The sequence below is a fragment of the Salvia splendens genome, chromosome 9 (assembly GCF_004379255.2).
Source record: "Salvia splendens isolate huo1 chromosome 9, SspV2, whole genome shotgun sequence".
Taxonomy (NCBI): Eukaryota; Viridiplantae; Streptophyta; class Magnoliopsida; order Lamiales; family Lamiaceae; genus Salvia; species Salvia splendens.
This window is the reverse complement of record NC_056040.1, coordinates 3,957,974-3,971,751: the sequence shown is the minus strand read 5'-3', so window position 1 is coordinate 3,971,751 and position 13,778 is coordinate 3,957,974. Positions and strand designations below refer to the sequence as shown.

At 37.8% G+C, this 13,778-nt stretch overlaps 1 protein-coding gene across 4 annotated transcripts; it reads left to right on the top strand.

The window, feature by feature from the left end:
• Positions 1–5,292: 5,292 nt before the first annotated feature.
• Positions 5,293–13,143, top strand: LOC121748116 (protein LEO1 homolog). Of its 4 annotated transcripts, XM_042142333.1 has the most exons (15): positions 5,293–5,520; positions 5,636–5,766; positions 5,864–6,566; positions 6,682–6,815; positions 7,529–7,857; positions 8,730–8,862; positions 8,949–9,134; positions 9,807–9,983; positions 10,500–10,631; positions 10,866–11,045; positions 11,127–11,258; positions 11,387–11,494; positions 11,615–11,854; positions 12,344–12,504; positions 12,857–13,143. In XM_042142333.1, exons 3-14 carry the CDS (start codon positions 6,515–6,517, stop codon positions 12,476–12,478), a joined length of 1,938 nt encoding a protein of 645 aa, XP_041998267.1. In that variant the 5' UTR covers positions 5,293–5,520; positions 5,636–5,766; positions 5,864–6,514; the 3' UTR covers positions 12,479–12,504; positions 12,857–13,143. The 4 variants fall into 4 exon arrangements, with proteins under 4 accessions (XP_041998267.1, XP_041998268.1, XP_041998269.1 ...); XM_042142334.1 differs by lacking the exons at positions 5,864–6,566; positions 6,682–6,815; XM_042142335.1 differs by having other exon boundaries at positions 5,293–5,766; positions 5,864–6,815.
• Positions 13,144–13,778: the final 635 nt, after the last annotated feature.

The following is a 13,778-nucleotide window of genomic DNA, read 5'->3' as shown; positions in this document are numbered from 1 at the left end:
GAAGCCATTGCACCTATTGATCCGAAGGGGAAGGAAAAGGAAGATCTCGATGAGAAAAATGTAAAGAAGAAGGCAGAGATCGCCAAGAAAGCTCATAGCGCCATAGTTCTCAACCTCACTGACAAGGTGTTACGGGAGGTTTCGAAGGAGACTACGGCACATGAAGTATGGACGAAGCTCGAGAGCCTATACATGACCAAATCGCTCGCTAACCGCTTGTACATGTAGCAATGCCTATTCTCATACAAGATTCTTGACGATCGATCCTTTGCAGAGCAGATAGATGACTTTAGCAAAAATCTGGATGATTTAGAGAATGTTGATGGCCCAATGAAGAATGAGGATAAGGCCATTCTGCTCCTGAATGCCTTGCCTAAGTCCTATCAACATCTTAAAGATGCTATGCTATTTGGCCGAAATGCAGAATCTGGGATCACCTATGAGGAGGTTCAATATGCTATTCGTTCAAAGGAGCTGGAGAGGAACTCCTCTACATCAAATGAAGGCAGCAGCAGTCGGGCTCTGAACGTAAAACGCTTCAAGGAAAGAAGAAGGAAGGGCCAGGGATTTTTAAGCGCCCTCAACATCAAAAGCAGAATGATGGGGGAGGGAAAGAAACAAAAAGCTGCCATTATTGCAAGAAACTCGGGCATCTCAAGAAAGACTGCTTTTCTTGGAAGAAGAAGCAAAATGAGATGTCTCAAAACCAGGTTGATTTGGCTTTGGAAGGAGAACCAACTCAGGTGATGAACATCATAGGAAGGGAGATTGAGAAAGCTTGGATTATGGACTCCGGATGTAGTTTCCACATCAGTTCTTGCAGAGATTGGTTTGAGAATTTTCTTGAAGCAACTGGATCAGTGATGCTTGGCAATGATCAAGTTTGTGCAGTCAAAGGAATAGGAGACATCAGGTTCAAGACTTGTACTGGTGCAGTCAAGATCATCACTCAAGTAAGTTACATTCCAAGCATCAAAAGAAATCTTATATATGTTGGAGTTCTAGAATCAAAGGGTTTCAAGATTATCTCTGAGAATGGGCAAATGATTGTTTCAAAATATGGTATTAATGTGATGAAGGCTAGAAGAAAGAATAGCTTATACTATCTAGAGGTCGAGACCATAGTTGGATCTTTGAACATAGCAGAGAAAACTGGTTCTGACAGATGGCATAAGAGGCTTGGACACATTGGTGAAGCTGGTCTAAAGGAGCTGATCAGAAAAGGGTTATCCATGTTGATGATTCTCCAAGGCCAAATGTATGTGAACATTGTGTTTTGGGAAAAAGCAACAAGCTGCCATATGAAGTAGGCACACATTCATCTACACAGATACTGGACTATGCTCATGCAGATTTATGGGGGCCTGCCACACCTCTGACTTTAGGTGGAGGAAAGTACTTCATATCCATCATTGATGACTATTCTAGGAAAGTGAGGGTCTTCATATTGAAAGAAAAATCGCAGGCTTTTGAGAAATTCAAGGAATGGAGCATAGAAATGAGGCATAAGTAGGCACAGAACGATCCCAGCCAACCCACAACAAAATGGAGTGGCTGAGAGAATGAATAGGAGCCTTTTAGAGAAGGTTAGGTGCATGCTGCTATCATCTGGCCTACCTAAGAGTTTCTGTGGGGAAGCAGTGTCTACGGCTGCCATTTTGATCAACAACTCACCTTCATCTGCAATAGGCAATGAAATACCAAATACTAGGTGGTATGGAAAAGACAACAGTTACACCAAATACTATGTGGTATGGAAGAGACAATAGTTACAGGACACTGAGGATTTTTTGCTACAGAGCCTATGCTCACTGCAAACAAGGCAAGCTCAATCCCAGGGCTTTAAAATGTGTAATGGTTGGCTATCAACATGGAGTAAAGGGGTATAGACTGTGGTGCACAGAAAGGGGAAATCAGAAGATCATCATTAGCAAGGATGTGATCTTTGATGAAGAAAATATGTCTTTTCTGAATGCTGATGCCTCTGCAGATTTTGGACAAAGGACTGCAGTGGTTGGCCCTTCTGAGCATGAAAATGGTATGGAAATTTCTGGTGAAGGTAAAGCTGCTGGCATGAGTCCCACCATTCTATTATTCAATTTAAATAAAAACATTTCCACAAAATTAAAATGCATTAAAAATATCCGGAATACTATTACAAATTACTAACAAAAAAATAAAAATTACATAATTAAAATCCTAAAAATTAAAAAGTACATAATTAAAATCCTAAAAATAAAAAAATTACATAATTAAATTCATAAAATTAAAAAAATCCACTACTAGTGGCTAAATTTTGCTCAAATGTGTTTGATTAGGTCTTCATGTAGCTCAATGTGGGCTCGGGTATCGCGCATTGTGTTCCTTGTTTCGATCCTCTCTCCCACCGTCGTATGCACACCTCGGCGTAGGGGAGACATCGCGATTGAACGAACGCCGTCGCAAAAAATTTTAAGGCAAAGGATTCCAGTTGACTCACCGACGTGCAAATACTCGTCGAAGAGGTCAGTCGTTTGCCCATTAGCAAGTTGTCGGATGGCACACGTACACTTCTGCAATGCCGAGAGACTTTGCCGACCGGTTGCGTCTGTACTTGTTTGAAAGTATTCAACACGGGCAGATAATGTGTTGACAATACACATAAACAAGTGTTTTGACATGCGAAAACGGGGCCGAAAGTAATCTTCCGAAAACCGCGACTGGTCAGAAAAATAGTCGGCAACGAGCCTTTCGTTGGCTCCCTCCCGGTTACGATGGATGTAGCGGCGAGTTGATCTAGTTGGTCGAGGAGGAGGGGCGGGGGTATTCGCGGTGCGGTGACTTAGGCTTCATAGGCGGCACGATATTGTTCATAGTATTCTTGTTCTTCGCGCTCCGCTTACGCAATGAGATTGGTGAAATCCATTTGAGAGGGTTTGAGTGAGAGAGGAAGATGTAGATAAGTTGTACGAAAAAATATGAATGAGAGATGAATGGAAGATGACTTGATGTGAAAAATGGATGATAAATGTGTGTATTTATAGATGATTTGGGAATAAAAAAATCAAAAAATTCCAGAGAAACGGTAAAAAAAAACGGCCATATTTTTGGGAATCTGAAAATATATTTTTAAAAAATTTTGGTATTATTTTTGAATTTTTTTAAAAAAAATAAATTTCCAACGGAAATGCCGTTGGCCAATCAGAACGCGCCACGTCAGCTGCTCGCTGGCACGGACGTGCTCGATGCATCGAGCAGCGCCGCGCCAGAGGCAAGAGCGCAGCGGAGAGCAGGCGGTGTCGCGCCGCTGACACAGACGGACGGACGGGTGTCCACTCACCGCTCCGGATGCTCTAAGGAAGGTCAACATAATACTAGATACTTTACTGTCACATTGAATGGCCAACATAATACTTTACTGTCACATTTATTAGAATTTGCCATATATCTCAATGGAAATGGAGAGAAAAAAAAACACTATACTTTTTGTTATTATTTTTTTCCACTCTATATTTTCGAGGTGATTTCTAATTAAAAATAATTAATTTAAGAGTGAGCTACAAAAAGGTCCCTAGATAATTGGGTTCTAACGTTTCCAGACCCTGGACAATTTTATTAGCACCATTAGTCCATGGACATATGGTATAATCACGATGGAAGGACTTTTGATGCTAACAAAATTGTCCAGGACTGGAAATGTTAGAACCCAATTTTACATGGACCTTTTTTATTGTTCACTCTTGATTTAAATGTCACAAACACCATTTGTGCATAATTCTAAGATATACTAAGTCATCTGATTTGAAAATAATAGATTAAAGTTTTATACTATTACGAATATTAATATTTGTGAAGTTTAGGAATACAAATATAAAATAACCAAAGCATATCATGATAGAAAATGACTGACTGTGTAAGTAAATACATTTGAAATATTAAATAAAACTACTTCTAGAAATTGTATAATCATAAACATTAAACGCAATAAAAATATTTGCAAATAAATATAAAATTTAGTTAAGTTCGAAATACTATATAAATGTAGTAAAATTTATTATAATTATAAATTTTTATTATCTATCACTATAATTATCATGAGTACTCAATTATAATTAATATGTCTTATTTTATTTCTTTTTACACTTAAAGAATATGAATATCATCGATAATTTTTTTTTCTTATTAAATTATTTGGAATTAGTAAATATAGGTATATAAAAATTCGTAAGTTATGAAATCAGCAAAAGCAACACAAAATTATTAACAATAATTAATAAATTTTGTTATCTGAATAAAAAGATTATGCGAGAAAAATGACTAAAGTTAGAATAGTATTGGACAAAATTTCATATCATATTGTGACTTAGATTAGATAATGGGAAAAGAACAACTCAATTTACTACTATGATGCAAACTATACATAATTAGATAGAAAATAAAATGAACTATTAAACTTATTATCATCAATATAACACTACAAAATTAATTTTAGAAATACATAATGGGCTAACACAAAAATAATTAATAAACTTATAGCAAATGGGCCGATATTGTACACATATACAAATCGTAACACACGTTATAAATCTACTAAAATATACAGCGATAAAATTAAACATCCTGAATAAGTAGTAGTACAACCTAAATAAACCAAATAATCAAATATCCAAATAAACCAAATCCGGCGCCTCTCACCTATAAATCCCGCATCTTGTGTAGACAACATTTACTTAGACATCAACCAGAAGAACATGGAAATTATTCCTGCACACAATCGACTTCACCAATGTATCACTGATTCACTACAGATTTGTACTATATTAGTTTGCATTTGAAATAAGTATAAAAATGGATTCAAAATGGCATACATTCCTCCATCTGAAGTGTTATTAATGAACCTGAAACTGTATTGGAAATTCAATAGGGTTTTTGCGTTTATTTCTATGGTACAGAGTAGAAATCATAACAAAACCGACCTCCGTGAGATAATTAAACCTAGAAATAGTGTGATTGATATGTTATAGATACTCCTTGTCAAAATAAAGTACCAATTACATTGTTTTTGTTTTTGTGCAGGAACAATGAATGAAAAATTCATAGACTCGACACGGAAAAATATTAATTAGAAAATACCGTGCATACTTTTCCTTTTATAACATTCAACCTTCGTCCATGAAATGAATATCCGATTTATTTTTCAAAATATTTCCACTTCCACTTCCTTAACTGTATTATATAATTCATAATGACAATTCTGCTATTTTCTCCAAAATTCCCTGTTACGTATGTATAGATTACTTGTTTTTGAACATGATACTATAGCGTAGAATCCACGATCGTGTTCCATCGAGGTTTCGGCGTTCAATGCCCAGGCCGAGGCCCAATACTCGGTCCTTCCCAAAAAGATAACAGAGAACCCTAATGCGAGATTGTCAAAGATAAAAGTAATCAACTATGAGTTGTGTGCGTGAATCGAGAACTTCCAATAGATGAAGGGCCATATTGAGAAAACAAGATTCCGTGGGGCGAAACCGAATAAAGGTTTGGAATACCGCTATTTCATTCGAATCCATCCCCATTCACGCGCACAACCCATAGTTAAATTGCACTTTCTTCGTTCTCTCTCGCCGCCGTCACGCGCTAATTTCACACACAGTAACGATGGTCGGAGAGGAGAAGCGGCATCAGATGATGCAGAATTTGTTCGGCGACCAATCGGAAGAAGAGGAAGAGGAGGAGGAGGTTGAATCCGAGCACGAGTCCAATCGCCAACCTGATTATGCCTCTGTATGATTTCTTTTAATTACTTTTCAATTCAATCTAAGCTTGTGCGATTCCACTAGGTTAACTGGCGCTTTTTATCTGTGTTGTTTTCGTTGTCCAGATAATTGGTGACTTTGATGGCATTGTGATTTCAGCTGGGGCGAAATCCTAATTTCGTCCAGTTTGCTTTTCCCTTTTTTTGTTGTGAGAGAAACTGTTTTCTGGGCCAATTTTGTTCGGTGAATTCATTTTTTTGTATATGTTGTTCAGCTGTTTTGTGGTTTAATCGGTGTGCACTGACTTGTAATTTTTTTATGTGCGTGAGGAGAGTAACTCTGTTGATGCTTCGTTCAGTTTTATTTTTTATTGAAACTAAGTCTACAGCTCTTTGCTAGTATTTTTAGTAAATACAATTAAGAAAAGTTATTTTCATGTTTGAAAGAATTGGTTTAGGGTCTGGAAAGTTATCCGATTTATTTTTCAAAATATTTCCACTTCCACTTCCTTAACTGTATTATATAATTCATAATGACAATTCTGCTATTTTCTCCAAAATTCCCTATTACGTATGTATAGATTACTTGTTTTTTAACATGATACTATAGCGTAGAATCCACGATCGTGTTCCATCGAGGTTTCGGCGTTCAATGCCCAGGCCGAGGCCCAATACTCGGTCCTTCCCAAAAAGATAACAGAGAACCCTAATGCGAGATTGTCAAAGATAAAAGTAATCAACTATGAGTTGTGTGCGTGAATCGAGAACTTCCAATAGATGAAGGGCCATATTGAGAAAACAAGATTCCGTGGGGCGAAACCGAATAAAGGTTTGGAATACCGCTATTTCATTCGAATCCATCCCCATTCACGCGCACAACCCATAGTTAAATTGCACTTTCTTCGTTCTCTCTCGCCGCCGTCACGCGCTAATTTCACACACAGTAACGATGGTCGGAGAGGAGAAGCGGCATCAGATGATGCAGAATTTGTTCGGCGACCAATCGGAAGAAGAGGAAGAGGAGGAGGAGGAGGTTGAATCCGAGCACGAGTCCAATCGCCAACCTGATTATGCCTCTGTATGATTTCTTTTAATTACTTTTCAATTCAATCTAAGCTTGTGCGATTCCACTAGGTTAACTGGCGCTTTTTATCTGTGTTGTTTTCGTTGTCCAGATAATTGGTGACTTTGATGGCATTGTGATTTCAGCTGGGGCGAAATCCTAATTTCGTCCAGTTTGCTTTTCCCTTTTTTTGTTGTGAGAGAAACTGTTTTCTGGGCCAATTTTGTTCGGTGAATTCATTTTTTTGTATATGTTGTTCAGCTGTTTTGTGGTTTAATCGGTGTGCACTGACTTGTAATTTTTTTATGTGCGTGAGGAGAGTAACTCTGTTGATGCTTCGTTCAGTTTTATTTTTTATTGAAACTAAGTCTACAGCTCTTTGCTAGTATTTTTAGTAAATACAATTAAGAAAAGTTATTTTCATGTTTGAAAGAATTGGTTTAGGGTCTGGAAATTTGTATTCTACTGATACAAATGCTACATGAGTTCACGAATTGCACACCAATCACTTATGTACTGTTTGTTAGGAAAAAATGGGATATTATGAGTTTTCATTCAGCACGGCTTGTCAGCTGTGAATTGTGATATGCATGAATTAATCAACAAGTTTAGAAATCAAATTTCTCAATAAACCAGCACATAAAATATCTTACATTGAAAGTTAAACCACATGCATCCTACCTACTCCTTGTTTTGAATTAATCAAAATTATGATTGTTTCTTTTTAGGATGAAGGGGATGAAGGACCGGATGCTGAAGGTGAAGTTGAAGGTCAAGGAGAGGCAGAAATTGAGAGCGAGGGTGAACCTCAAGATCTTGATCCTTTACAAGGTGAGAGTGAGGGTGAGAGAGATAAAAGCTCTCAGGAATTGGAGATAGGTAACCAAAGGGAACAAAGTCAAGAAAGGTATTCGGAGAGTGATGATAAGGAGGATTATGACCAACGAGTTGTTACTAGTAGAAGACATGATGCAGTTGAAAGTGGGTCAGAACGATCTGGAGAAAACCATTATGTTGCTAATGAGGATGACGAAGTGAATCAGGCGAGGAGTCACAGGTCATTTTTTTCGCCTCTTTCTTTTTATCTACTTTGCTGTCTCTCTGAGGGATATTCTGTTTCTCTTCAGCTATATCATTGTTACTAGCTAACTCCTGCACTCGATGTATATAGTTGCAAATTATTTGTAACTATTTTCATTGCATCATCTTCTGCTTGTGCTATGCAGTCTCTGACTGCCATGATCCTGACAAGGTGTTTTTAACTTTTCTGATTGTGTTGATGCATTTGGGGATTTATTTTTTCAATCTGTGTATAAATATTGATTCATTTAAGACAAATGTTGAAAGTGGTTGTAGTAGGAGGAAAATGTATTTAAAAATGTCAATATTTTGGAGAGAAAGAATGAATTGATACCGAGGGAAGAATTAATAATCGCAACCTAAGTGGAGGAGGTCTGAGACTGATTTTAATATGATTGAGGAAAGAGCAGGAAAAACTTTACTCTGAAGTCACAGCTCTAGCTAACAATCTTTTCGACATGTGTGCTTCACTTTTTCTGTCATATTTTCTAAATTTTAGGTTCCCCACTTTTCTCTAACTTTATGTTTGCCTGTAACTGAATATAAGATGACTGTAAGATTCGATCTCAACCTTAGAAAGGGAACGCTTCGACTGAAGTTTAGTGTCATATGCAACTTTTTTTAGTGTAATGGTAAGATGCCGATTGCAAGATAGTTCAATGGATATTATGGATTGGAAGGTTGAGAAGATGGAAAAGGATACTGTAAGAGATGATAAAGGGAATCAATAATTACCAATGCCTGATTTTCTCTTAAACTATTACATCCAATGACATGCTCATTTATAATTTATTTGTCTTTAATACATTAGTCCAAAATGTTCAGTGGTCTGGATTATGTGATCTGCAGTGTATCTGGTGATGAGAAAGGCGAGGATCAGTTTTTGCAGTCAGCCCCAGAGATCCGTGATGTTTTTGGAGACTCTGATGATGAAGAACAAGCAGAACACAAAGTTCAGGATCAGATCGAAGAAGATGAAATTGTTAGTTGATGTGGATTATAACAGCACTGTTTTATTTTTTCCACTCTTTGCGTAATCTAATATATTAAGATATATTCCTAACACAGAGATCCCCGATTGAAGAAATGGGGAATTATGAGAAAGATTTGAGGCCAGATGACATGATACCTGATGAAGATGCACCCTATTACTCTGAAGAAGAGCATATTGATGCTAGAGCTAAAGAGAAACCAGTTGGTCCCCCACTTGAGCTGGAAATTCCTCTGCGCCCTCCTCCATCTGAATCTGACAAGGTTTACCTTCAGTTTTTCAGAATTCATGATTAAAATTAATGTTCAAGTAAAACTTCATTTGGTTCATCCTTGAATAAGTTCATCCAGGCTGCGTAATCTTAAATATGTATTGGTCTACACTCTACAGTTAATTTGTCTGTTAGCAGATCTAAAAAATCTTGCAGCATGTGCTACTACAGACTGTGACTTTGCGATTTGTTAAAAAGTTAATTTGGTTGTTGTATGAATGCATAGAGAGTATAGTTTAGCTTAAACATAATTTCACTAATTTTTTGATATCTCTAAGAACTTCAACTTGAAACAAAATGATATAATGGTGGGTGATTTTTTTGAATCTGAGACACATTTGGTCATGGAGAAGATGATAACTGAGTGGTAATGCTATATGTACGGTTAGTGTATCATCTGTTTTCTCTTCTTTCCAGTGATTTGATGATTTCTTGAGATTCGAGGATTTGATTTCTTAAATTATTTGTACTACATTCAAGTATCGCTGAAGGTGCTATTTCATTTATGTATCTGGTTGTCTAATGTAAAAACTTTCAATCTGATTAATAAATATCAACACTTTTGTATATGCTTATACCTAAGGTTAGGGTTCCTGTGCATGTTTCTCTTTCTTTTACATGCTACTCATTCATAGTATATCTTTTGGGATTACTTCTGTTGCAGATGAATATGATCAAAGTATCTAATATAATGGGCATAGATCCTACGCCATTTGATCCACATACATATGTGGAAGAGGATCATTATGAAACTGAGGAATCTGGGTCAAAAAAGAGGATAAGATTGGAGAACAATGTCATTCGCTGGAGAAAGGTCAAGCAGCCTGATGGCAGAACAACTGTAAGTGAATTAGTTAATGGAGTTTCCGCTCAGTCAAATCACATGGTCTTTCATTTTACATGAAGTTTCTAGAAACTCATTTACTCTAGTGTTTATGGTTTTAGCAGCTTACTTTTTCTTGAATCGTCTATGATGGAAGCCTCTAAGGACTGGAGTATCATTTAACATAAATCTGTATTTTACTTCTGTGGACAACTAGTCCTTCTACATGTACTATGGAATTTTTCATCATGTGTATTTGCTGTAATTGCCACTACTGGATTGCTCGCTTTGTATTCTACGGGGGTGTTCGGTTGGCAAGATTAAATCTAATGATTAAATATGTATCATGTTTGGTTCATAAGATTGAACCCTTCAACTTAATCCTAGATGGATAGTCTCATGATATTTAGTCATAGCCTCCCCCCAACTAAAATAATCCCACAACTTAATCCTAGATGGATAGTCTCATGATATTAGTCATGGCAACCGAACGCCACCTACATGTGCTATAGTATCTGACACTACTTTGTTTAGATTGAAAGCAATGCTCGCTTCGTGGAGTGGTCAGATGGTAGCATGCAGCTACTCATTGGAAACGAAGTGCTTGATATATCTAAGCAAGATGCACAGCATGAACAGGCTCACCTTTTTATGAGACATGGAAGAGTAAGTTTTTTTGTTTTTATTATAATGTGGCGTAAAACCCATTAATACATATTTACAGCAGTTTACCAATGCTAAAGACTTTCTGCGTTGGAACTGCAAACGGCCAGGTGCTATAAGTCTGGATTTGGGATCTGAAATTTCTTTTCCCAGATAAATCTTTATATGCTGACATGCTGTCTATAGTGAAAGTCTTTGATGGTTCAGTAGTTAACATTCTTAATTTTTTTTTCTCAGAGCATTTTCCAATCCCAAGGGCGAATTATGAATAAAATGAGGTTTATGCCGTCATCCCTAGCTTCAAATTCTCATAGGCTGTTAACTGCTCTTGTTGATTCGCGACACAAAAAGGTGTTCAAAGTAAAGAACTGCATCACTGACATTGACCCTGAGAGGGAGAAGGAGCAAAAAGAGAAAGTAGGTCAATTAGTTATGCGATACATCTGGTAGATCATCAAGTTAACTAATTTCAGTTCCATTTCCTATGTGGCTTCTCAGGCTGTTCATCAATCAATTAAAGCTAATGAACTTCTTAGCCGGAAGAAGGAGAAGGTCAATCGTAAGTATACACAGCCCATCCGCCGGGAGCGCCAACTTTCTGCTGGTTTCTTAGAGGGCGCACTTGAAGAGGTTGGATACACAAACGAGACACTCACAACACAAACACACACATGGGTTTCCTTTTCTTCCATAATGCTACCAAAGTAATATTTTATCTATTCTTAAGTAATCTTTTGTTATTATGGTTGCCTAATTAGGAGGATGAAGAGTATTATGAACCACGCCGTTCTTCTGGTCGGCGTCGCTTTGATGATGACCTTGAAATGGAAGCTCGAGCTGAGAAGCGCATAATTAATGCAAAGAAGGCATGTGATCACTACCAATATGATAAAAAAAATGAAACATCTATCCATATGTTGTTGAGTCTTTTTATTGAAAATCTTATTTATACTCTACCGAATATCTTCTACTGGGGTTACTTTCAGGGGCCAAAGGATATGCCTCGTAAGTCAACATTCCAAGCTGCCAAATCATCTCGACGGCCAGTGGACTTCTCTGACAGTGAGAAAGAGGAATCAGAGTATGAAACCGAGGGGGAGGAAGATGAAGGTTCACCACCACATAGAAGGCATGAGGAAGCAGAGCAAGACTATGGGGAGGAAGATGAAGAGCTACAACAAAGAGAGCAAGAAGAAGCCTATGACGAATCAGAAGAAGAAGCTGAGGTAGGTGATAGTGTTTCTAAGATCATTTCTGGTTGGTTTCAGTTAGTGGAAGCAATTGAATAAAATACTGCAACAGCCAACTCTTTTTTCTCCAAATATATACTCCCTTCATCCAATTGAGCATGGCCTGTTTTCCTTTCTGTGCCATCCCAAATATCTTAACCTGTTTTCTTTTTGGGACACCTTTATTACTCACACACCTTTACACCACAATTGAACTCTCCTATATATCTTTTCCAAAAAGAAACAAGCCATGCTTTGCGGAACGGAGGGAGTATTTTTTAACCATTCTAAATGGCTTAGTAATTTCTAGGTTGTGGAAGTGTTAAATTGGCAAGCACTTCAATTCTGTTGAAGTTCCCGAATTTTACTAAAATCAAGAATTTTTTATGTAGAGTTAACTGTTTTATTTTAATACCTTGATGAATAAAATACTGTGCTCTGTGAATGCTGACTTCGTTTCGTTTATGTGCTGCTGTTTTTCTACAGGAGCCAAAGCAGAAGGTTAGGGACTCCGGAGGCAGCCTCAAAAGGAAGGGTATTGATTCTGATGAGGATTCTCCTCCTAGGAAAACTACTACTCATCGCCGGATGAAAATGGTGTATGAGAGTGATGAGGACTAAAACAGGACTTATCGCTATTTGAGAAAGTAAGTTTTGTTTATGTTTTTTACTGTCATTTTGTATTATTGGTGATTTATCTGCTTCCTATGCTAGTATTTGTGGTTAACTAATTTCTTATTTTGGATCTCTACTCGTGTTAGAAAGAAGTAAGAACAATTAATTATGTGTAGAACTTAATAGCATGAATTCCATTTAAGAATCGGTGAGAAATCATGGACTACTGCAATGGTAATTTTATGCTAGTTTTCAAGAGCAACAAACTATCTCTGTACTGCGTTGATGGCATGCTATGTATTGAAAATTTCCATATAGGCTCAACATTGTTGATCTCAAATTGCTTCGGGTTTCTTAGGTTTATCTGGTTGTGGGATTTTGCAGGTGAAGCTCATCATTCATTTATTGCCGCATCTTTTCTATAATCTATGCGCGACTTTCAGACGGCTCTTCCTGTTGAGAGTAAATTTGTGGGGCAAACCACTCATGTATGTGCGTACTATATACTACAGCATTATTCTTTTTATGGTTCCTGTCACTTTTTTTTCCTGCCAAATCTTAAGCACATTGTTGTATGGAATTTTTGGTTCTAATTATCTTTTATAATTGTAAATGACTGAAGCTATATTTGTATACCTTCTTGAAGTAAATTATGGTCCTAAATTACATGATCTTGAATGCTTTGGAATCTCATCGTGTGGAGAGTGAAAGGTGTAACCGCCTAATAAATAAGTATGATTGATATAAGAGCATCAGCAATGGCGCCCGTCCCGGCGGACGTCCGATCGGCGTGCCGGAGCGCGGGACATCCGCCATTGTGCAAGGTCGGGTCGGATACGGACGTCCGTTGCGGACACCGGAGTTTCGCGGCGTTCCGCGGACGTCCGTAGCGACGTCCGCCATTGCGGAGACACAACGGACGTCCCGATTTTTTAATTTTTTTGTTTAAAAGTCTATATATACGCCTCGTTGAACTTCATTTCATTCGCACCACTTGTTTTAACAAGTTTTTCTCTCTCTAAATTTCTTTTATATGTCCGTAATGGCTGGTAGTGGTAGTGGTGGGCATTATGAACACATGATGCGGTTGATTCATGCACGTGTGCGGGAGGCAGCGGATAGGGAGGAACAAGCGGTCTTGGAGCCGGCGGTACATCGACCCATCCATCGTCGATCTATAGTACCCCGGGACCACCTCACTGCACACCGTCGGTTGTACGAGGATTACTTCGCTCCGGAGCCACGATATGGGGAGAACATGTTCTGGCGACGTTTTAGGATGCATCGTCTGCTCTTTCTGCGTATC

Bases quoted from the DNA above. Each gene is read 5' to 3' on its own strand.
- LOC121748116 (XM_042142333.1), top strand. From the start codon at position 6,515: ATGAAGGGCCATATTGAGAAAACAAGATTCCGTGGGGCGAAACCGAAT. The intron at 7,858-8,729 runs GTCATTTTTTTC...TGTGATCTGCAG, and splicing joins AATCAGGCGAGGAGTCACAG to TGTATCTGGTGATGAGAAAG. The intron at 11,495-11,614 runs GCATGTGATCAC...GGTTACTTTCAG, and splicing joins GCATAATTAATGCAAAGAAG to GGGCCAAAGGATATGCCTCG.